The sequence below is a fragment of the Monodelphis domestica genome, chromosome 2 (assembly GCF_027887165.1).
Source record: "Monodelphis domestica isolate mMonDom1 chromosome 2, mMonDom1.pri, whole genome shotgun sequence".
In the NCBI taxonomy this organism is placed as follows: domain Eukaryota; kingdom Metazoa; phylum Chordata; class Mammalia; order Didelphimorphia; family Didelphidae; genus Monodelphis; species Monodelphis domestica.
The window spans coordinates 6897192-6918451 of record NC_077228.1 but is presented as its reverse complement, the minus strand read 5'-3'; the positions used below and the strand labels follow the sequence as shown (position 1 = coordinate 6918451).

General features: G+C 48.3%; 1 protein-coding gene across 6 annotated transcripts in view; it reads right to left on the bottom strand.

Annotated features, from left to right (window-relative positions):
- Positions 1-280: 280 nt before the first annotated feature.
- Positions 281-21260, bottom strand: part of LRRC40 (leucine rich repeat containing 40) — a 48203-nt gene continuing 27223 nt past the window's right edge. Inside the window, exons 10-15 of one of the 6 annotated variants that reach the window (XM_007480397.2) lie at positions 12839-12947; positions 10798-10905; positions 6775-6885; positions 5256-5333; positions 2413-2587; positions 281-1555 (exon numbers count right to left, since the gene is read on the bottom strand). In XM_007480397.2, coding sequence (XP_007480459.1) covers positions 1220-1555; positions 2413-2587; positions 5256-5333; positions 6775-6885; positions 10798-10905; positions 12839-12947 — 917 coding nt within the window. In that variant the 3' untranslated portion in view covers positions 281-1219. Of the gene's footprint in view, positions 1556-2401; positions 2588-3363; positions 4784-5255; positions 5334-5644; positions 5829-6774; positions 6886-10797; positions 10906-12838; positions 12948-21260 lie in introns of those variants that run through there. The other 5 variants (XM_001379417.4, XR_008915980.1, XR_008915979.1 and 2 more) reach the window with 5 other exon arrangements.

Below are 21260 nucleotides of genomic sequence, written 5' to 3'. Positions count from 1 at the left end.
GGGCTTTTAATTTGCGGTTATAACGCACTGCACTTGGGCACGGCTTCATTTTTCATGCAAACGTCCTTGAAGACTCACTCTGCAATGGACCGCTGTCTTGTTCACTTGCACACACGAGCTGTACTGACACGAAGCGGTGAAGGGGTGCGGCGTGACGACTGCATTCTGAAGATGCTTTCTGACAGATACAAAACGGACTCAGACGATGCTGTGCAGCCTGCAGCAGAGCCTTTTTTCGGCTTTGGTGTGCTCAACTTTTTCAGTATTTAAAGACAAAGTGTTTTGAATAACAAAAAGTCTCTTTATTGTACAAATAATAAAATTTCACCTTATTGTAAAGAGTCTTTCGTTTTCTAACACAGCAGACCTGTGAGGTGGCAACTGTAAAACAGTAGGCTTCCCCTTAGTGAGAGAACAATTGTAACTGGAATCTGAAAAAACACATTATCCCCACAGAAGTATTTGATCTTCATTAATTTTGTCTTTCGTTCTTTCTCCCTCCCCTTCTGTCTTGGAATCAACACCAAGTGTTGGCTCCAAGGCAGAAGAGTGGTCAGGGCTAGGCAGTGGGGGTCAAGTGACTTGGCCAGGGTCACCCAGCTGGGAGGTGTCTGAGGCCACATCTGAAGCCAGGCCCAGCTCTCTATCCACTGAGCCATCTAGCTGCCCTTGATGACTTTTTTCAAAAAGGTTCTGAATCTACCCTCACGAGATCCTATTTTGAACGAGCCAAGAGCTGGAGACCAGGAGGGCTCTTCTTAAAGCCAGCCGTTTGCAAGATCTTCCCCACTGGCCCCTCTCGGGCCTTGGTCTGCGATCATTACTAAGTCTGCTTCCAGGCCAAGCCCTGCCGGCCGTCGAGCTGCCGAAGTGCAGCCGAACCCCTCGAGCTGGCAGGAGGCGGGCTGACTTCAAGAGGGCCTCTTCCCGTCGGAGGAGGCCGGCTGCTTCTTCGGCCACAGCACAGGCGAGGCCGGATCCTCGGGGTCTGAAAGCAGACGCTGACGGGGACCCTTTCTCAGCCGTCCCCAAGAGCCCATCCCATCTCCCCGGAGTCTGTGCTCTGCGCCAGCGCAGGATCCCCCCCAAGGCAGCCCTGCCGGGGCGCGTAGCCAGGACCTCGTGCACTTCGCATCAGAAAACCCCGAGTCCTCTCAGTGACGTTCCCCACAAGACACCAGGAAGGCTACAAAAACTGACGAGGGGCCCAGCGGGCTTCTTACAGAGCCAACAACACACACATATAAGAAATGAATCCAAAAGTGTACAAAGAAGGGGCGCCCCTCTCCCCTCCCCCTCCCCTCCCCCTCCCCCCTCCGGGTCCGTCACCAAAGCGCCCAAAGCCGTCTTTTACCCCTGGAGGGGAGCGTGCGGACCCCGAGAAGAGGGTCACAAGAAGGTGGGCAGCGGTGGGGGCGGCAGGGCGGCCCGCCCAGGGCTCCACCCCCGCTAAGTCGGAATGCGGCCTCTGAGGTACTCCAGCACAGCGTCGGTTCCTCGGGCCAGGATGGCTGCTCGAGGCGTGCGGAACGGGTTGCCCTCCAGCAGAAGGGTCCTGGAGGGAGGAGAAAGGGGGGCTGTGTCCTCTGAACGAGACGGGCCTCCCCCCAAACCTCCATCCGACGGCTCTGACCAAACTGGGCCGGCCCAGGAGCCGGAAGGACGGCTGCCTCTTCCCTGTGGGGTGTAGCTCTGCTCTGGGCTGCCCGGCTCCCTGAGGCCGGAGAGGGCACCCAGAGGCCACCTGCGCCTCAGCCCCTTCGGAGCAGCGCCCAGCCCAGGCCAGGGCGGGGATCGCCCTGGAGGCCGCCCTCTGCACTGCCGCCTCACACACAGGATGCTCTCCTGGCCCTGACCCCACCCCTGGCTCCGCCCCGGACGCCCATACCCAGCCCCAAGTTTCCCAGCCCACAACCCGTGCGCCGGAGACGCCCGACGGGCCAGCGCAGACTCCCGACACAGGGCCTCCAGCACCAGCAATGGGGGACTCCCCCCAAGGGCCCTTCGACGCCGCCAAACTCAGAAGCGGCCCAGGCCTGGGGAGCTCCCGAGGGCCCCCCCCGGGGACTTTCAGGGACGGCCTAGAACGCGGAGAAGCTTCCCCTTCAGGTCGAGGCTAGACAGGCACGGCCAAGCGCTGGGCCCTTCTCCACTGGCCGCCAGCCCCAGGGCGATGGACAGAGCTGGACTGGGCATCGGATGCCCAGGGTCCGAGGCCTTGCTCCGCAGGCTTGCTGCCAGTGAGCCCCGAGCACGCGTCTTCCTCACAGACGGCCCCCGTTTCTCAAAGTAAAATGACCGACAAAAATGCAGCTCAAAGGGGTGCCTCTGCTACCGGCGCTCCCTTCACCCCCGGGGAGAGGGCAGGGGCTCCCCAGACCCCGCCCGGGGGCCGTCTCACCTCAGACTCACACAGTTGCCCAGCTCGGGGGGGACGTGCAGGAGGTCGTTGTTCTGGAGGTCCAGAGTGGCCAGCCGGTCCATCTGCTGGAGCCGCAGGGGGTCCACGGAGCCCAGCTGGTTGTTCCCGAGGAGCACCGTCTCCAGAGTGCGCAGCCGGTAGAGGACGCAGGGGAACGCCTGCAGCCTGCCGAGAAAGGCACCACCCTGACGGAAGGGCCCCTCCCTGCCCGCTTTCTGTGGGTCTCCTCCTTCCTCAGGGTTCCCAGCGGAGGCCCCGGACTCCCCCCCCCCCGGGCACACGGTGTCAGGAGGCCCCGGACTCCCCCCCAGGAAAACGGTGTCAGGAGGCCCCGGACTCCCCCCCAGGAAAACGGTGTCAGGAGGCCCCGGACTCCCCCCCAGACTCTCCCCCAGCACACGGTGTCAGGAGGCCCCGGACTCCCCCCCCCCGGGCACACGGTGTCAGGAGGCCCCGGACCCCCCCCCCCCCCGGCACACGGTGTCAGGAGGTCCTGGACTCCCCCCCCAGACTCTCCCCCAGCACACGGTGTCAGGAGGCCCCGGACCCCCCCCCCCCCCGGCACCCGGTGTCAGGAGGCCCCGGACTCTCCCCCAGACTCCCCCCCCCCCCCCCGGCACCCGGTGTCAGGAGGCCCCGGACTCTCCCCCAGCACCCGGTGTCAGGAAGCTCCGGACTCTCCCCCAGACTCCCCCCCCCCGCCCCCCTGGACACACGGTGTCAGGAGGCCCCGGACTCTCCCCCAGACTCTCCCCCAGACTCTCCCCCCCCCCGCCCCAGCACCCGGTGTCAGGAGGCCCCAGACTCTCCCCCAGACTCCCCCCCCCCCAGCACCCGGTGTCAGGAGGCCCCAGACTCTCCCCCAGACTCCCCCCCCCCCCGGCACCCGGTGTCAGGAGGCCCCGGACTCTCCCCCAGACTCCCCCCCCCCGCCCCCCCGGACACACGGTGTCAGGAGGCCCCGGTCTCTCCCTTGAGTCTGGGGACAGCACAGAAATGCTGAAAGCCACCCTGGCCTCTTGGGCCTGGCCAACGTTCTCCTTCCAGAGACAGAGCCGTGCCAGGCCCCGCTGGCACAAAGGGAAGGTTCCCAGAAGCCTGAGGGAAGCGCTGCCCCCAGGCTCTCCTCCCCGGTGCCCGCCTGCCCTTAGGGGCTCAGCTGGCCCCGTCCACGTCATGGACCCTTCCAAGAGCACAGGAATCCCTTCGGCATCCGAGTCCCAACTCTCACTGCCTGGCTGGTCTCTAAGAGGGGCCAGAATGGAGGCCAATCTATCTGAAGGAGGAGATTCACAAACGAAAGGGGCAACAAGGCGAGTCAGAAAAGCGAGCTGGGGGCAGGTCACAGGGGCCTTGAATGCTAACCTAAATAGCTTGGCACAGCAGAGGCTGCTCCCAGAGCCAAGATCCCATCCACGACAAACCCTGGCTGCAGGAACCAGGGAAATCGTGCCACCTCTCAGCGCTTCAGACAACCGAGAGCCTCCCTGGCACAAGGGCCCAGCTGTGTTGGTGCCGCCTCCCTTCCCAGGGAGGGCTTCCACCCACAGGCCTCAGAAACCAAACAAAAAAGAGCATTGATGATATCAGAAACAACGACACTGGCACTAGGGGAAACAGCTTAAAATGCTATTAGAAAAGTCCATGCCGGGGGCAGCTAAGTGGCTCGGTGGAGAGAAAGCCAGGCTTGGACACCAGCAGTCCTGGGTTCAAATCTGTCCTCAGACCTGGCCTAGCTGTGTGACCCCAGGCAAATCCCTTCATCCCTGTTGCCTAGCCCTTACCACTCTTTTGCCAAGAATGCACATTACTGGGAATCTCACATTACAGACTGATAAACTAAATAATAAGGAATTGAGAAAATCTATTTATAGATTGTATGTAGAAGCCTGAAAAGGGAGAAATCAAAGACAACTAAAAAGATTTTGGACGTGGGTGACTGGAAACATGCAGTACTGCTGCAAGAAAGGGAGCTGGTTTGGTAAAATCAAAATTATCCCAGGAATACAATATTAAAAATTTGCAAGAGCAGAGAGGGAAAGATCAGGAAAAAGAAGACAGAAACAAGCAGGGGAAAATAATCAGGCTGAAAGCTGGCAGGTAAATGGAAGCAAAGAAGCTCCGGGCCCCACTTTGGCACTCTCTCTTAGGGGGTGACCTTCCCTGTTTCTTTGCACTTGGGCAGGCTCCATCCGCTTTCCTTCTCCAGCCTCCAGGAGCATCCTCCATAGGCCCAACATCTGGAGAGATGACTAAACTGGTCCAAAATGGTAGACGATTTTTCAAAGAGGTTCTAACGACTGTGGATCACGGACTTTCTGAATCTTTCCTTTAACATTTAAGGAGCAAAACTGAAGGAATCTGTACTGACAGAATGAAAGGAAAGCTGAAAGTGTGTCTTTTACCATGAACCGTAAGAACAAAATTCAGGCCACTTCACTGCTTCCAAACAACAAGCTCCGTCAGGAAATGAAAGGGAAACTGTAGCTTTTGAACTATGTGAAGCACTTTTAAATCGGTTATGAACATGGTCACCATGGCTTAAGTGCAGGCAGGGAAGCACCTACTATGTGCCAGGCACTGTGCTAAGTGTACCTTACAGCAGTTACCTCCTCTGATCCTCACAATAAGCCTGCCATGGAGGTGCTACAGGGACTCGCCCCAGGACACACTGCTGGCCAATGTCTGAGGCTGCATTTAAGCCAGGACTCCCTAACTCCAGGCCCAGTGTTCTGGGCACGGTGGTGCCCCCTCGCTACTTCTAAGAGAGGGAAGGAGGTGGTATGTTAGGTCAGAGAGAAAAGAACCTGGAGTCTGGCTCGCAGATACTCACCTATTGAAGGAAAGATTTATAGTCTGCAGCCTGCTCAAGGCTTCCATCTCTTCAGGCAAAGAAGTCAAAAGATTATTTCTGTGGAGAGAAGGAAGGAGAGGAGAGAAGAGGGGGTGAGAAGTGCCACAGATCGCCTTTTCACTCCCTGATGTGCTGTGGTGGAGGGAAGGCAGCTCACTTCACAATCTGGCGAGGGTCACCATACAGAAGTACAAAAGCCTCTTCAAGAACACAGTGACCAGCCTAAGGCCAGAGTGAAATCTCACCTTTGCTCAGGGCCTCAGGCCCCTTGGCCATTCCCTAGGGCTCACCTCCTTTGCCCCTCGGCGCCGGAGGGGAAGAGAGGACTCTAACCTTCCACAAACCAGTCCCATCCCTAATGACAGTACCTTGAACTTCCTCTTCGGAGGTAAGGAGGAAGTTCCCTTTCCTAGCACAGACAGTTGAGGTTCCTCAGTCCACTTGCCAGATGGTCCAGGGCATTTGAGGAAGGAACCATCCTGGGAGGTGGCATGGGCCAGAAAATGCTTGAGGAGCATGGCGAGTGAGGTAACTGGGACACACCGGACAGTGCTGAGGGGTCAGAAAGTTCATCTTATTGGAAACCTTCTGGTCAGCAGAGCGCCCCAATGATTCTGGGAAGCCTGCTGGTGTGGCCTGAGTCCCGACCTCCACAGACTGCTGGGGATACTGGATGCTTTCTGCTCCTATCTCTCATCATCAGTGAAGAAGAGTCCTCCAATTCTGGTTTTGAAAACCTGGCCAGGATCAACCAAAAGACCAGCCCAACAATCTCTCTGCTGTTCCCTCCACCTCTCATCTCAGGCAGTGTCAACATTAACAGTGATACCCTAAGGACTATGGACCAACTAAACGCCCTGCTACCGCTGCTTCAGACTCCCCACTCCCTTCTGGGGTCCCTGGCCCTCTCCTGCCTCCATCCATCTCTTCCTGTGGCTTCAATGCGACTTCTCTAAGGCAGCTTGCTAACTGAAAGGCCAATGCACAGAACAATCCCTTCACCCAGTGACAGCAGTCCCAAAAGGATGTGGGCTGCTCCCTGCTCTGTGCCAGGCCAATGGATGTGGAGGGCCATCTCGACCAGAAGGTCCTGTTTTGGCTACCCCAGGGTCTCTTGGACAAGCACAGGATTCTTTCCCCATACAAATCTGCATCATCTCCTCCTGGTGTGTCTTGCCACAGACAGGTTTTCTCCAAGTGACTCATCTGTATTGGCAGGAACTTAAGTCAATGTAGCTCCATCTCTTCTGAGGTTCTTCTTGGGGGAAAAGCCAAATAGATGCTCTATTGCTCAGCTCATCTTTCACATTCAGCTCCAAACAGGCTGCCATGTTCCATACAGGCTTAACTGACCGAGTCCTCCAACACAAGGTTTTAAGGTCCTCCCAAAAAGCTGGGAGAGCTATGATTCCAAGACTAGTTTCACTATGTGGAAAATGGGAACAAGAAAGACGGCAAACCATGCAGGGCGAGGGTCTACAACCCTAGCACAGCGTACCTGATATCCAAGTGTATCAACTTGTGAAGAGCACACAATTCTGCTGAAATACAGGAAAGCTTGTTAAAGCCAAGGTTGACATCACACACGGTTGCCTTCAGTTCCACAATCCTGAAACAAAAGTACACACATCACTATGAAATCTTCAACCAGAGCTGCCTGGAAGAGTGACCTGTAGCAAGTGAAGAGTTTCTATGCTACCCCACAGACATTTAAACAATTCAGTTCCCCACCCAGCCAAAAAAACAACCAACCAACCAACCTATTATCACAAACTTAAAACTGTCCGTCAGAGTGGAGAGAGCACTAGGCTTGGAGAAAGGAAAATGTGGGTTTGAGTTCTGCTTCAGACACTTCCTACTGATATCACCAGAAACCTCTGTCAGCCTTGGTGACTTCATCTCTAAAGTGGTGAGATTCCACAATAGCCCCAAGGTCGCACAGAGCTAGAAATCTAGAATCCTGTGATCTAGCTTGCTTTAAGAAAAATGTTTCTCATGTGTGAAAAGAACTATTTAGCTTTAACAAAAATCAAAATGAGCTTTCCAGGTTCCTCTCCCTTTTCCAACACCAACAAGAGCAGTGTGGCTTGCTTAGTTTCATTTTAGGACTACCACTGGCAGTCTGGTGTTGTCTCCCCAAGTTAGACTGTAAGCTCCCTAAAGGAAGGAACTGCCTCTTGTCTCCTCAGAGCACAGCTTAGCCCAGTGCCAGGCGCATAATAGGTGCCTTTTTTTCAGACACACCTGACTCTTCATGCCCCCATTTTGAGATTTTCTTGGCAAAGGTACTAGAGAGTTTGGCCATTTCCTTCTTGAGCTCATGTGGCAGAGGAGGACACAGAGGCCAACAGAGTGAAGTGATTTGCCCAGGATCACACAGCCAGCAAATGTCTAACTAAGGCCAGATTTGAACTGAGGAAGATGACTTCCTCAGTTGACTCCAGATGACTTCCTGACTCCAAGCCCAGCACTCTATCCATTGCACCACTGAGCTGCCCAAGGTGCCTAATAAATGCTTCATTGAACAGATGGAAACAGTTGGGGAAAATCCAGATCAATCCAATTCTTACAGTCACTTTCCTAATCAATTTCTTCTGCTAATTGGATCCCACATAAGTGCAGAGCACAGATCCCAGGATCTTGTGAGTGTCACACTGGAAGCTAGAAAGGAGGCTGCTTGTCCAACCTCTTAATTTTCAAGAGAAAGAAACAGGTTCACAAAAGTTAATGCCTTGCCCAAGGTCAGGTCACCCAAGTGAGGCAGGACATAAAGAACCAGGTCAGCTGCCAACCCACCAAGCTGCTTCCTCACCAGGCATTCACTCGATTCAATAAACACTGATTAAGCGCCTTCTATGTACCAGGCACTGTGCTAAGGGCTGGAGACACAAAGAGAGGCCAACGTTGGTTGCTGCATTCAAGGAGCTCCCAACAAGCAAATACATACAGATAGGCTACATGCAGGGTAAAATGGGAAACAATCAAAAGAGGGAAGGCACCTTAATTCCGAAGGGCTGGGGAGGCTTCTCATCAAAGATGGGATTCTAGGTGGGGTTTAAAGGTAGCCAAGAAGGTCTGCAGCAAGAGGGAGAACTTTCCGGATATGAGGACAGTCTCAGAGAATGCCCAGAGCTCAGAGAGAAGGGCCAGTTTGAGGAAGAGCAGAGTAGATGGTAAGGAATGAGGAGTAAGAATACTAGAAAGGTGGGAGGGGGCAAGTCATGAAGGGTTTTGAATGCCAACAGCATTTTGTATGTGACCTTGGAGGCGATAGGGTGCTGTGAAGATGGGATTAACTCTCCCCACCCCACCCCAGCCTACTTTTAGATTTAATCACCAGAAGCGTATACACCCCCACTTTATGCTTAAGTGGAGGGAAGTCCACAACCCACGTGTTAAAGTGGGTGACAACTCAGAAACAACTTACTTCCCCCTGGGTAGTCCTAAGAAAATTCTAAAACTGTGATTGGTAAAGTGGGGGAAGGCACAGGAAGTAATGCAAAGAAGGGTCTTTTAAAGTGGCTGCAACTTCCTATGAGTAAGGTTTTTTCAAAGCTCTGGAGGCTGGTGGAGGACCTTCCTCCTAGCCTTTGGTAAGACTGCTCTGGAATCTTCTTCCCTTGGACTTTGGATTGGTGAGTGGAAAAAGCTGACCTTCTTTCCTGACTACACCAGATAGGCGGCGTGGATGATTCCTAACTGACCTCTGGAGCCCTGCCAGAGCAAAGCCAGATGCCGGAGCAGATATTTAGCATGTTAAGCTAGATTTCTTACTCTACCCCTTTTCTCATTTCTCTACCTTACTCTTTCCCTCTTTTTATAAATAAATACTGCTATAAAGTCATTTTGATTTAAGATATATTCATTTCACTCTTATATTTAGTACAACCTTAATTTTTAACCCTTACAATGCCACCAGAGTTTATTGAGTGAAGGGAAAGGGGGAGCCATACTGTATTTTAGGAACTTAATGGAGGGCAAGACCGAGCAGGGAAGAGACAACAGTCTGGACTGAACCTCAAGTCACCTACACTTCCTGTGACCAGTAGCCCAGAAAAATGGCTCCCAAACTATGAGCTACCCTGGACATCCCTTTCTCTCTCAGCCCCTACTTTCAATATGGTGTCACAGCCTGTCCATTTCACCTCTCTGCATCTTTTTGCATATGGCCCCTCCGCACCTTAGACACTGCCACCTTGGCCACCCCACACCTGGTCTAGTGCAATAGCTATAAGGGTGGGGAGTCAGCCTGCCTCCAGTCTCTCCACATTCAGCCACCAAAGTGGATTTTCCTAAAGTCTAAGTATCTGGCATTCAAGACCCTTCCTAACCCAGCCCTGTCCTACCTTTCCAGAATTCTCACACCCTACCACCACACACTCTTGATCCAGTGACCCTGGTCTCTCAGCTAGTCCACAATCAAGACCCTCCGTCTCGCAGCTCTGGAGATTTTCTCTGGCTCACCCCCAGGGTAGGAATGCTCTCCCTGTTCTTCTTGGACCTCCCAGGCTCTTTAGGTTCCAACTAATATTCCATCTTCTCCCCAGGAAGCCTCTCCATTTCCAATGCCTTCCCTCTGCTTATTCTCCTGCTTATTGGTCTGCATGTTCTCTCACCCATTTGAAGGGAAGCCCCTTGAGGGTAGGAACCATTTTGCTCCTTTAGTGCCCTCGGAGCTTTGCATGGTACCTGGGAACATTGCAGATGCTGAGTGAATATTCAGTGACTTATAGGCTGTCTGCTGGAGAACTTGGAACCCAAGTGTCCTCTGAAAGTGGAAATGGGACCAAATGAGAACCTGCTTTCATCTTTCTCGATGTCAGATCCTTCCACTAAAGGAATGTGGTGGACCTTTGCAATCAGAGGTCACGCAGGCCATTTTCCTAGCACACTGAACTGAGTCAATAAAATTGTACTGAGCACCACAGCGGGTGAGAAATGTAATCTATGTCGAAAATCTGAAAACAAAGGTGAATTTTCTAGGGATAAAAACAGCAATGAGGCTCTCTCTAATCCATGTTGCTGGAAGCTGAAGGTAGCAACTCTCAGGGACAGGATTATCTGACACTTTTCAGAGCTGATGTGAAAATTAATATTGGCTAGGGATGAACAAGGACTGACCGCTGGTAACTCTTTGGCTCTTTCTCTTGACATTTAGCACCTCATTATTACATACATTTTACAGGTAAAATATATGAAAAGCAAATAGCTTCCCTCGAGGATCCTTCCATCTCATGAAAAATACATTGAGTCCATTTAATAAAGAGCAAGTCAATTCCATTTTTAAAAAGGTGCAATGGCACATTAAAAATGTTTCATCAGTCAGTCAGTCAACAAGCACTTAACAAATACAGACTTTCTGCCAGAGACTGTGCTAAGCTCTGGTAATATGAGGAGGCATGATGCCAGTCAACAAAGGAGACAAAGCCATGAAGGAGGGAATGAAAAAGAGCCATTCTCCCACCTGAGGCCAGAGCGCTCTCATCCGTAACAGACTCGGGCTCGGCAGCCCAGTTCTTACCTTTGGGGAATTTCATTTAGATGATTCTTGGTAAAGTTTATGGAGGTGATGGTGTTGCTTCCTATGGCATCAAACACTTCATCAGGAATCAGTGTTGCCTTTTTGTCACTAAAAAACAAAGTGAGATCCCTTTTGGAAATGAGTTACTTGTCATGAAGTCAGCATTGATGGCTCATATTCTCCTGGAGCTTACCAAGGAGAAGGGAGTAACTAAGATCCAAGAAGAACACCTACTCAGGGCACTGCCCTCGGGCAAGGCTTTCTGGATAGCCAAGCGGCCTCGGGGCAGGCTTTCCCCAAGCAGACAGGAATCCAAAAGTGGACACAAGGACACCCCAAGGGGAGGGTCCTTTGGCTCCCAGGGTCTCCCATGCAGACAACGCAGCCCCTCTACACCCTGTCTCAGAAGCCTCGGCTGGGGACTGCCCCCTCCCCTGAGATGCTCCGAACCCCTCTACCTACCCCCGTGAGTCTCAGAGGTCTCTCCCTCTCAGAAAGACTCGGTGCTACTCCAGAGAATGCTTTCGGGCCACATGCTCCCAGACAGCTTGTGCTCCCAGAACGTGCGCTCTCGGAGGCAGACCGAGCCGGCTCGCTGTTATCTTTAGATGCCCAACACCTAGCACAGGGTCTTTCACACACAAGCTCACAGCCATGATAATTCCCCACTGACTGAGTCTGTCGTATAGGCAGAATGCCATGCTGTCAGAGCTATGGCCACTTCGGCCCTTATGCACTTACACTCCACCTGGCACGGCGAGGGGGGGGATAATCACAATCCACAAGAATGCAGGAAAAGTGTCTGGTCAGGGGAGGCGTTAGAGGAGGCGCCCTCGGAAGCACCGCCTGTGACTGCGATGTCAGACTCTCCAGGATGCTATTAGCCCAGCACAAGTGTTAATGGGTCCCACCAAGCTGAGAAGACCAAGGCTCTTTGCCAGCTCATGGGTCCAGGCTGAGGCTGGAGACAGATGCTCGTCACCAGCGTGGCTGCACAGTGAATGCTGTGTGGGGAGCCAAGGATGGTCCGGGGCCTGGGGGTCAGAGAAGCCCCAGCTTGGCCCTCCCTTCTGGTCTGTTTCCCAATGACAGTACTTGTTTTGATGCTTGAAGGAATTGTGAGCCTCCTCTGTGGGCTCCTTTCTCCAGTTCACAGGCCACAGCTCCTCCTGAGCTCCCCATATTGGTTTTTGAGAGTTGTTGTGGCCAAAAAGGAAGATATACTGCTTAGAAAGCTGGGAACTAGAGGCAGTTCTTAAGAAATAAGTGGGAAAGGGGCTCAGTAGATAAAAAGTAAGGCCTGGAGACAGGAGGTCCTGGGTTCAAAAACAGGCCCAGATGCTTCCTAGCTGTGTGATCCTGAGCAAGTCACTTAATCCCTAGCCCTTTTGCCCTAGCCCATTGCCTAGCCCTTACTACTCCTCTGCCTTACACCAAAGACATAGCAGTGATTCTAAGATAGAAGGTGAGAGTTTGTTTGTTTTTTAAATCAAAGAAAGAAAGAAATGGTTATAAAGGTATAGGAATGGGCAAGGTAAGACTAGGAGAAGAAAAGAATTCAATTGTAAGATCCTGGCAGGTAAAAACTGCCTTTTGCCTATTTGTGTAGCTCTAACTGAAAGAATCATGAATAAACTCATAATTGCTGTGTCTTCCCTCTTTGCTCCAAAATTACAGAAGAGAAGACTGGCCAGAGAACTGAAAGGTTCACCCTGTCAGAGGTGGAGTTGAACCCAGCTCCTCTGGCTCAGAATCCAGGAGGTTTGCCACTGTGCCACACTGGCTCTTCTTAACAGATTTTTTTCTTCTATTATACAATAACTTAAGAAAAAATAAATTGGAGCAGGTTTCCCACCTCACTCACACAACAGGGAGGAAAACCTCAAATCACAGAATATGTCTCTTTCCTAACTTACACATTCTAATCTTCTGGAATCTATTTCAGGCAGCCTAGGAGCTCTGGCTCCTTGTCCTACATCACACTTGGAATATTACGTCAGTAATCAAAAGCAAGAGTAACAAAAGTGCCATTATTACAAACCTATAGTCCAGTAGCTTCAGTGTAGTCATGGCATGTGTATTGACTCTGGACTGACTGGGCAGGGTCATGGCTGTCTCAATGCACGAGTCATTCTGGTTTGGTGTATCATCTGGGAAGAAAGAAAGGCATCCAGATAGATGTTAACATACTTAAATAGCCTTAAGATATTATTACTCATATCAAATTAAGATCCAATCTAGCTACACCCCCTTGGAGGGCCTTTTAATTTATATGCTCTATCAACAATGCCTCAAACATCTGAGAATAGAACCCAATATGTTGATCAAACATCTACGAATGACACAGCTCTAAAACCTTATAGAAAATGTTATTTTCGAAGATTCTACGAGCAAACGGTAATCGGCACTCTCTCATGAACCAAAGAACATGGTACATTTTAAAGAAACTGCTGAGCTAAGATAGAATGGTATTCCCAAAAGAGGTCTATCAAGCAAGTATTAATCAAATCACAACAAATTTGGTTTAACCAACATTTATTTTCTGCCATTTTGAATGATCTAATATAGTGAGTTTTTGTTACATGACACCTGTGAGGGCTATTTCTTCCAATAGCTGTAAGATTTTAATTCCAGTGGTCTTTCCCCCAAACATAATATGTGAGTTCTTCCCCTAATCTCTGGAGAGATTTTGTAACATTACCATCGTATGATGGTGTAGAGAATCACAGAGATTAACGAGAGTGGGGGACATGGCACTTTTTTTTCCTTCAAAGGCTACAACTCTCTTCCATGCCCACCAAGAGCCATTTATGTCCTCATTTCTGGGTCCTATAAAAACTGAAGTATTTGCTCTAGTTACTCGTAAGGGTAGGAGAGAATGAAAGGCCCTTGTTTCACACAAATGCCTCCAAGACAGGTAAAGGTGAGCTTGGCCCTTGCAGTGTATAATCATCTTGACATACATGGCTTGCTTTCACACACTTCTTTACTGGCAGGGGGCAGGCATGCTTTGGGGGCATTTGGCCTGGCAAATTGTTCATCATTCTTCATTTCTGAAGAGGAGTGATGGTGTCACAGGGTCATATCTTGACTTGCGCATGAAGTCAACTGAAGCGAGGCAGAGACACCCAAAGTCATGGGCTTCACTCTCTTTTAGAATCACCCAAGTCCAACGGCAGGACAAAAGTCAGGATGCGTGGCAATGGCCAGGGATGCATCTTCCACGTCTGACCACGTCTGAACACAGCACCTGCTTCAGCTGCTTTTATGGCCTTGGGAATAAACTGTTCTCATCCACCCATTCCACCAAGTGAAGTCTTCACATGCCCGGGGCAGTCACCCTCAAATCACTGTGAGGTCTGAGGCCTGTCGGTTACCCTCCGCTGGCTCAGCCCATCTGCTGAGAAAGTCTTACCACAGTTTAAGGCACAGGAGAGAGTAGCCTCAAAGGTGGATGAGCAGGCCAGAAAAGAGCTCGGCAAACCCTCCCTTCAGAGATGCTGATCCTCCTGGAAAACTCCACACACCCAAAGGCAAACACCAAGTACCTCTCAGTCCGCCTACACAGTCACAGTGGCAGAGGCTAATAACTTAGGCTAGCCATAAAAATCAGATTAGCTGTTGGTAGTCACTGTCTTTGTGTGTCACCTTCGTCCACTGACTGACAAAGGGACATGCTAGAAGGGGAAGAAGATCTTAATCTTGAAATTCTCTCTGTGAATAAAACTAGAAGACAAAAGTTGGCGCTAAACGGAAGGATGGCTCACAAGCTCCCATGGAGAGGGAAATAAAGAGATTAGATAAGCCAGTTAGACCTTGGGAACAAAGGCAACTATAACCACTTTGTGGACCAGTCAGCTAGGATGGCAGCATTCAAAGCAAGTCCTTCCCAAAACACCATCCCAACGAATGCTGTAGCTACAGGGCCAGGATCTGTGCTAGAGAAGAAAGGGTTTGGAAGGTTTTTTAATGAGGCTGTTAAGAAACTTCCAAAAAGTAACTGAACACATACTGGGAAATAAACAGAGCAAACGAGGGTGCAAGGGAGGCCAGCAAGAAAAAGATGGTGGAAAACATGGTTGGCCATGAGAAAGGAGACAGGACGAAGGCCCGGAACACACAGAAACCAGACACCTGTATATCACATGCACTTCTATTGAGAAGCCTGCTCAGAGGCCCTGGAAATGAATGTTTTAAAAGAAAACATCCTCTTTCAATGTAGCTTAGCACTTTTTCTGCCAAATGACAGGCTTGGAGCAACAGGGAATGCTGAGTGACTTGCCCAGGGTGGGATTTGAATCCTGGTCTTTCACAGCTTTCTATCCATTTGCTATGCCACAACATCTCACAAGTATCAAAAACATCACCAAAAACAAATTTCTGAGGGCAGCTGAGTAGCTCAGTGGATTGAGAGCCAGATCTAGAGACAGGAGGTCCTAAGTTCAAATCTGGCCTCAGACACTTCCTAGTTGTGTGAGCCTAGGCAAGTCACTTAATTGCCATTGCCTAGCCCAGTGATGGCCAATTTATGGCACAGGTGCCAAAGATGGCACCCAGAATACTCTCTGGGCATTTGGCCATCCTTCTTCCCTACCCTCTCATCACTACCTACCACCAGAGTTCATTACTAGAAAGGCAGAGGGACTCAGGCAGAGCTGTTCCCTCCCCCTCTCTATTGTATCTGAGGGCATTTTTTCACCTCACCCACCTCTCTGCCCAGCAGCTCAATGGGAGCACACAGGACGGAAAGTCAGGGGTGCATATGCAGCAGAGCTGGAGGGGAGCAGAGAGCTCAAGCCACTCCCCTCCCCTGCTCCACTCCTGCTAAGGACATTCCTCACTTCACCAGCCCTTACCACTCTTCTGCCTTGAAAACAATACACAGTATTTATTCTAAAACAGAAGATAAGGTTTAAAAAAAAAAGGAAAAAGAAAATTGCTTATTATATTGAAACAGAAAGAAAACAAATGGCTACTATATTGGGGAGTTATTTGCTGATCATCTATGTTCAGTCATATTAAAGATTAGTGCCAAATGAGAAGATTGAGGTAAATGGACCCACTGTTCACTGATGTCAGAGAATTGGAAATAGATAAAAGAATAGATATCAATAGGCCACAGCTATTTCCTAATCACGGTTCACTAATATAAATCAGTTAACACAGTAAAGGGACTAAAAGAACCTATAACTACCAATAAAATACTTCCTCTCTTTGCTAGAGATAAGGGTCAGGTCAAGTGAGGTCCACAAGAGTTTGGAATATAAATGTCATTGTCAATCATAGAAGAGTTGAGGGAGATCATTAACAGGATATCTATCCCCTGATCAGCCAACAACCCTGATTGGAGATCCTCCTATGTGTTAGGTACAAGGGACAACAAAACAAACTCTTATCTCAAGGTGCTCACAAACTAATGAAAGGCAGCACCTATAAACAGCTCTTCATGGACAAGATACAAACAGAAAAAATCAGATAATCAATGGAGAAAAGACGTTAGCACCAAATATCAGGAAAGGGTTCTTACAAAGGGGAGATTTTAGCTAGGACTTGAAGGCAGGCAGAAAGGAAGGCCACAAGGAGATGAGGCAAAGAATTCTAGGCATGGAAGGAAGACAGCTAGTGAAAATGTCCATGTCTTATGGAAGCAAAAACAAGGTCAGTGATACCAGATTGCAGAGTATGTGAGGGGGAGGAAATAGGAAGATGTAAGAAATCTAGAAAGGGGTCCAGGTTATGAAAGGCTAAAAATGTCAGATGACCTTATATCTGATATTAAAGTCTACTAAATAAGGGTGAGGTGTCTGACCTATATATTTAGGAAGATCAATGGGATAGCTAAGTGCAGGATGGACTAGAGTTGGGAGAGATATGAGATTGGACCCTGGAGTAAAGTCACAAGGGCCTTGATTGAAGAGGTGACAGTGTCAGAGGGGAGAAGATGTAATAGTTTACGTTAAATTATGAGGCTGCTACTAGCTTTAGCAGCTTTATTATATCAAAGTAGTGATAGTAAAGAGGGGGAAATGTAGGAAAGAGATAGAGAGTTGCCTAGTTAAATACCCTAATTGCCATTCTGATGGATTGAAGCTCACCACCGACAAAGGTTCCTTCAGGTCCAATCTCCAGTCAGAAGAGTGGGAGAGTCAATGTGCAGAGCCCTGGTCTTGCCTTTATAAGAAGTTTTTCTTCACTAACTAGCTCGCCCACATCACATCTCAGGAACCAATCATAGTTCCTCAATTTGCCTGGCACCACCCAGGGGGTGAGGGCCTGTGGGATCAGTTTCCTGTCTCAATGGTTTCAGCTTCCTTTCTCTGAGAGCCTATCCAAGTCTCTGATTGATTATATCAAAACAGAGAGAGGAATTCCCTTCTCACAATGACATAAATGAAAGATATCACAAAAGCAGAATAGACAGGAGCTATCAACACAATGGATATCAAAGTTGAGAGAGTGTGTTTAAGATAAGCCCTAGACAGCAAGTCTGGGGAACAGAAAAGATGGAGTAAGTAAAGTAGAGGAAAGGTCTTGAGGAGAAAGATGAGTTCAGTTTTGAACATACTGCATGAAGATATGAATATGAGAATATTCAGATTAACGATGCTGAATAAGCACCTAGAGATTCAAGACTGAAGATCAAGAAAGAGGGTTATAGGGCTGGATAGGAAGATCTGGTAATCATCAACATAGTGATGATAATTGAATCCATTGAAATGGATGAGGTCCCCAACTAAAGTAATATAGAGGGGAAAGAGAAGGGGCTCAGCATAGAGGCTTGGGAGGAGTTAGTGGGTGAGACTGCAAAGAAAAATGAACCATGATCAGACAATCTGGTAGAAAACCAGAAATGAAAGAAGATATCAAGGAGACAAAGACTGCAGAGAGATCAAAAAGAATGAAGAATGAGGAAAGGCTAGTAGATTTGGCAAGTAAGAAATTATTGCTAACTTTGCTGAAAGCCATTTCAATGATAACCTGGAAGCCAGGCTTAGAGTGAAGAGAATGAGAGGAAGAGGAAGCCCTGATTAGAAGCTCCTCAAGGAGAGATACAGGACAATAGCTAGCAGGGATGGACAGATGGAGAAAGGGCTTTCTGAAGACAGGGGAGGCACAGGTGTGTTTGTAAAAAGGAGGAAAGAAAATAGGAGACAAATCAGCCCAAAGGAGGAAAGGGAAACAAGTTATAAATAAAAGCTTGATGAAACTCAATCATCCCAAAAAGACTGAAGATTGAAAGTTGTAATGGAGGAAATGGAAATACAAGATGAATCAGTAGAAAAAGCAAGAGATTTGGAACTTTGGGAACTGCCAATCAACTGAGATGGAGTCACAGTTTCATGGAATTTTGAAGGAAGCAGTTGGGCAGCTTGAGCTGTTTTGAAACTCACTTCTTCTCTGACTGTTGGGAGGAAGGTAGAAGCCAGACTCTCTCTTGGTCAATGACTATTTATATGATTGAGTACTAAGAAGACTTTTGGAGCTTAGCTCAAAAGAAACTCTGTCAGCTTTGCTGTCAACATCTCCCCTTTGAGAAAAATAACTTTATTTCCCGAATTGAACACATTGTGAAATCTCCAATCAACAAAAAATATAGGAAGTCAGGGAAACCTATTTTCCTCTTTCTCCCTCCTCCCTCTCCTTACCTTCTCTATTTTAAAACATAAAAGACCTCTTAGTTAAATATTTGAGGGTGGGAGTTAGTTACTAAAAGAAATCTTCAACTTTACCATTCCTGGGGAGAACACTCAAATCAGTTGAGAGGGGAACAAGAAGTGGTGTGGGAGGAGGAGTGAAAGATTCAATCTTTCCCTAGCTTGCTTTCTGGTGTTATTTCCATATTACCATAAATCCCCTAATAGTGGTATCTATTACAAAGTGTAAAGACAAACAAGTGATGACTAAGGGAAAGAAGTGTCCATATTCAGCCAAAAATCAATCCTCTCCTCTTTCCACAACAGTGAGATGGTACATCCCAACTTATGTATCATGGATCCTGGACCCACCCACCTGATGTATACCAATAGAGAAACACCACAAAAATGATGGAAGAGAATTTAAAATGGAACGAGTATAAAGCAGAGATCTATGCTGGGGGAACATAATCTTCAGGATGCCAAGAAATCTTATCTCCAAAATCTCTCTCTTGAGGCTCAGATCCCCCCAACAGGGCCAATCAAGAAAATCTCTCCCATCTCCACAAAATTTTGGTGAAAAGAATTTCTAAACACATGGGGAGCATTTGTGACTAAAGGATGAGAAGTGAAAGGTTTTCCTAAAAACACCTCATTGTATGATTGAAAATGTTACCCTAAAAAAAAAGAACTACAGATCCCAAGAGTCCACTGACTTCCTGTCATTACATACTTCCTGTAGACAGAGGATAAAGGGCGTGGCCTTTGGAAGCTTCTCTCTGATGTAGAATCAGCAATGATGGTGGTGAGTGGGGATGGCTAAAAATGGCCAACCAGCCATGGGCACATGGTCTTTATTTTGTATCTTCTTTATTCCTTGATTTCTAATGATCATTAATAAATCTCTTAAAATATAATAATATTATTGAGATTTAATTTTAACTTTTTACAACATTCCTGCAGGCTCACCACTAACCAATGGATTATCTTTGAAAACAGAAGTCACTGAAGCCACTACACAAGCTTCTCTAAAACATCAGCTTTCTTCTTTTCTCTTTAAAACTATCTTATCCTTCTAGGGGGCCTACATGGCCTAGTCATGAAGCTTCATAAAATGATGATTCACAAAAAATGAAAATGGCAGGAAGAGGGTAAGTCGTGACACAACATCAGAAAGGCCTATCGTTGGAAAAGCAGGCAACAGAGCCATGAAGTAGGAGCAGAGGACAGCAGAGCAACAGCCCAGAAGAGACCAAAAAATCCAGAGGAAGGCCTCTAGTCTGAGGCCTGGATTCCCATGAGAAATTCCTAGGAGACTGCCAAGAGCCAAAGACAAAAGAGAAATCACTCATTGTTAAGTATCTGCACTTCATTCAGCTGCTTCTAATATGAGCTTAGTGTCTGCCTAGTACCTGACCACTGCACTCCTCTGCCTGATTCCAACTTTGGAGAGTTGTACTTTTACTGTAAAAATGTAAACTAATCCTTTCCTCCCTCAGCTAGGAACCAGAGGTCTCTCTGCTCCTACCCCTGATTCTTGGAATCAGAATGCCATTAATTCCTACCACACTATTCTAAGAAATGCTGTTTTCTTGCAAGCCCCTCCTCACATCCCCTGTTCTGGAATAGCTGAGGATCTAATCCCTTGCTCATGAGCTGTGCATGGAAGCATATCCCTGAAGACATCTGGGAGACTAAACTTTTATCTTCACTTCCAACCCACCCACCAATGAACAAGATTCAACACCACCCCCGGCTTCTTTCTTCATCTTTCTCCTCGCTTTTTTGAAGGGTCTTAGTAACCAGATACCTTTGAATATTCATTTATGAAGAAGGGAGTGAGATACATCTAACCTGAGTCAAGCAGGGTCTGTCCTACTTCATTGTTCTCCCTCTTCACCTGTTTCCATCTTGATGACATAACACTGAACCCCTGGACTTCTGTCCACATAAAGCCACAACCCCCTTATGGAGGGGTGCAACCTCTCCCTCTCCCACATCAAGGGGAACAATCCATTGTTCAGGAATGTTCTGCTACCCCTGAAGTTGTATTCATACACCTGAAGCTTTCAAGGCTCAGTTCTTCTGCAAGACAAAAAGAGACATACAAGGAACAGCTTCTGTCACTGTCGCAATCTTTCTAGTCAGGGAAATGAAAGGTTCTAGCATGCTATTTGTCCTACATGGGAAACAACTACAAGCAAAGGATAATCAAAGTGAAAGAGAAAGAGAGGAAAGCTTAGAGGGAGAAGTAAAGTTGGGGATCGGGTGTTAAGTGATTGTCCTTCACAAATTGGGAAACAAAATGACTAATATGGAAAAATGTTTTATATGACTGTACATGTAAAATCTATATCAAACTGCTTTTTGTCTCAAGGACGGAAAGGGTGAGAGGGAAGAAGGGAGGAGGGGGAAAGGGGAGAGAATTTGGGAGATTGGGAGAATTGGAGAGAGAAAAATGAATGTTAAAAACTGTTTTTACATGTAATTGGGGGGAAATAAAATAAAATTAAAAAAAAAAAAGAATTGTGGAAAACCAACAAGAGGCTTAAACTTTCTAACCAAAGTTCTCTCCTTGGATACAGTGTGCTAACAAGCACTGCCCAAAAAAACCCCAACTATCCATCTATCTATCTCTCTATCTCTCTATCTATCTATGTGTGTGTGTGTGTCTCAAAATTATTGATATTGATTGGTTTTCTCTTTATGTACACCCTATATTTGAGCATCAAAGTTGTGTATGTTATCAGTGGGGTGGGGTCCAGAGAGAACAAAACAAGGGACAGGAATGGCTACTGAACTACCCAAAATTTGGCATATCTGGCTCAG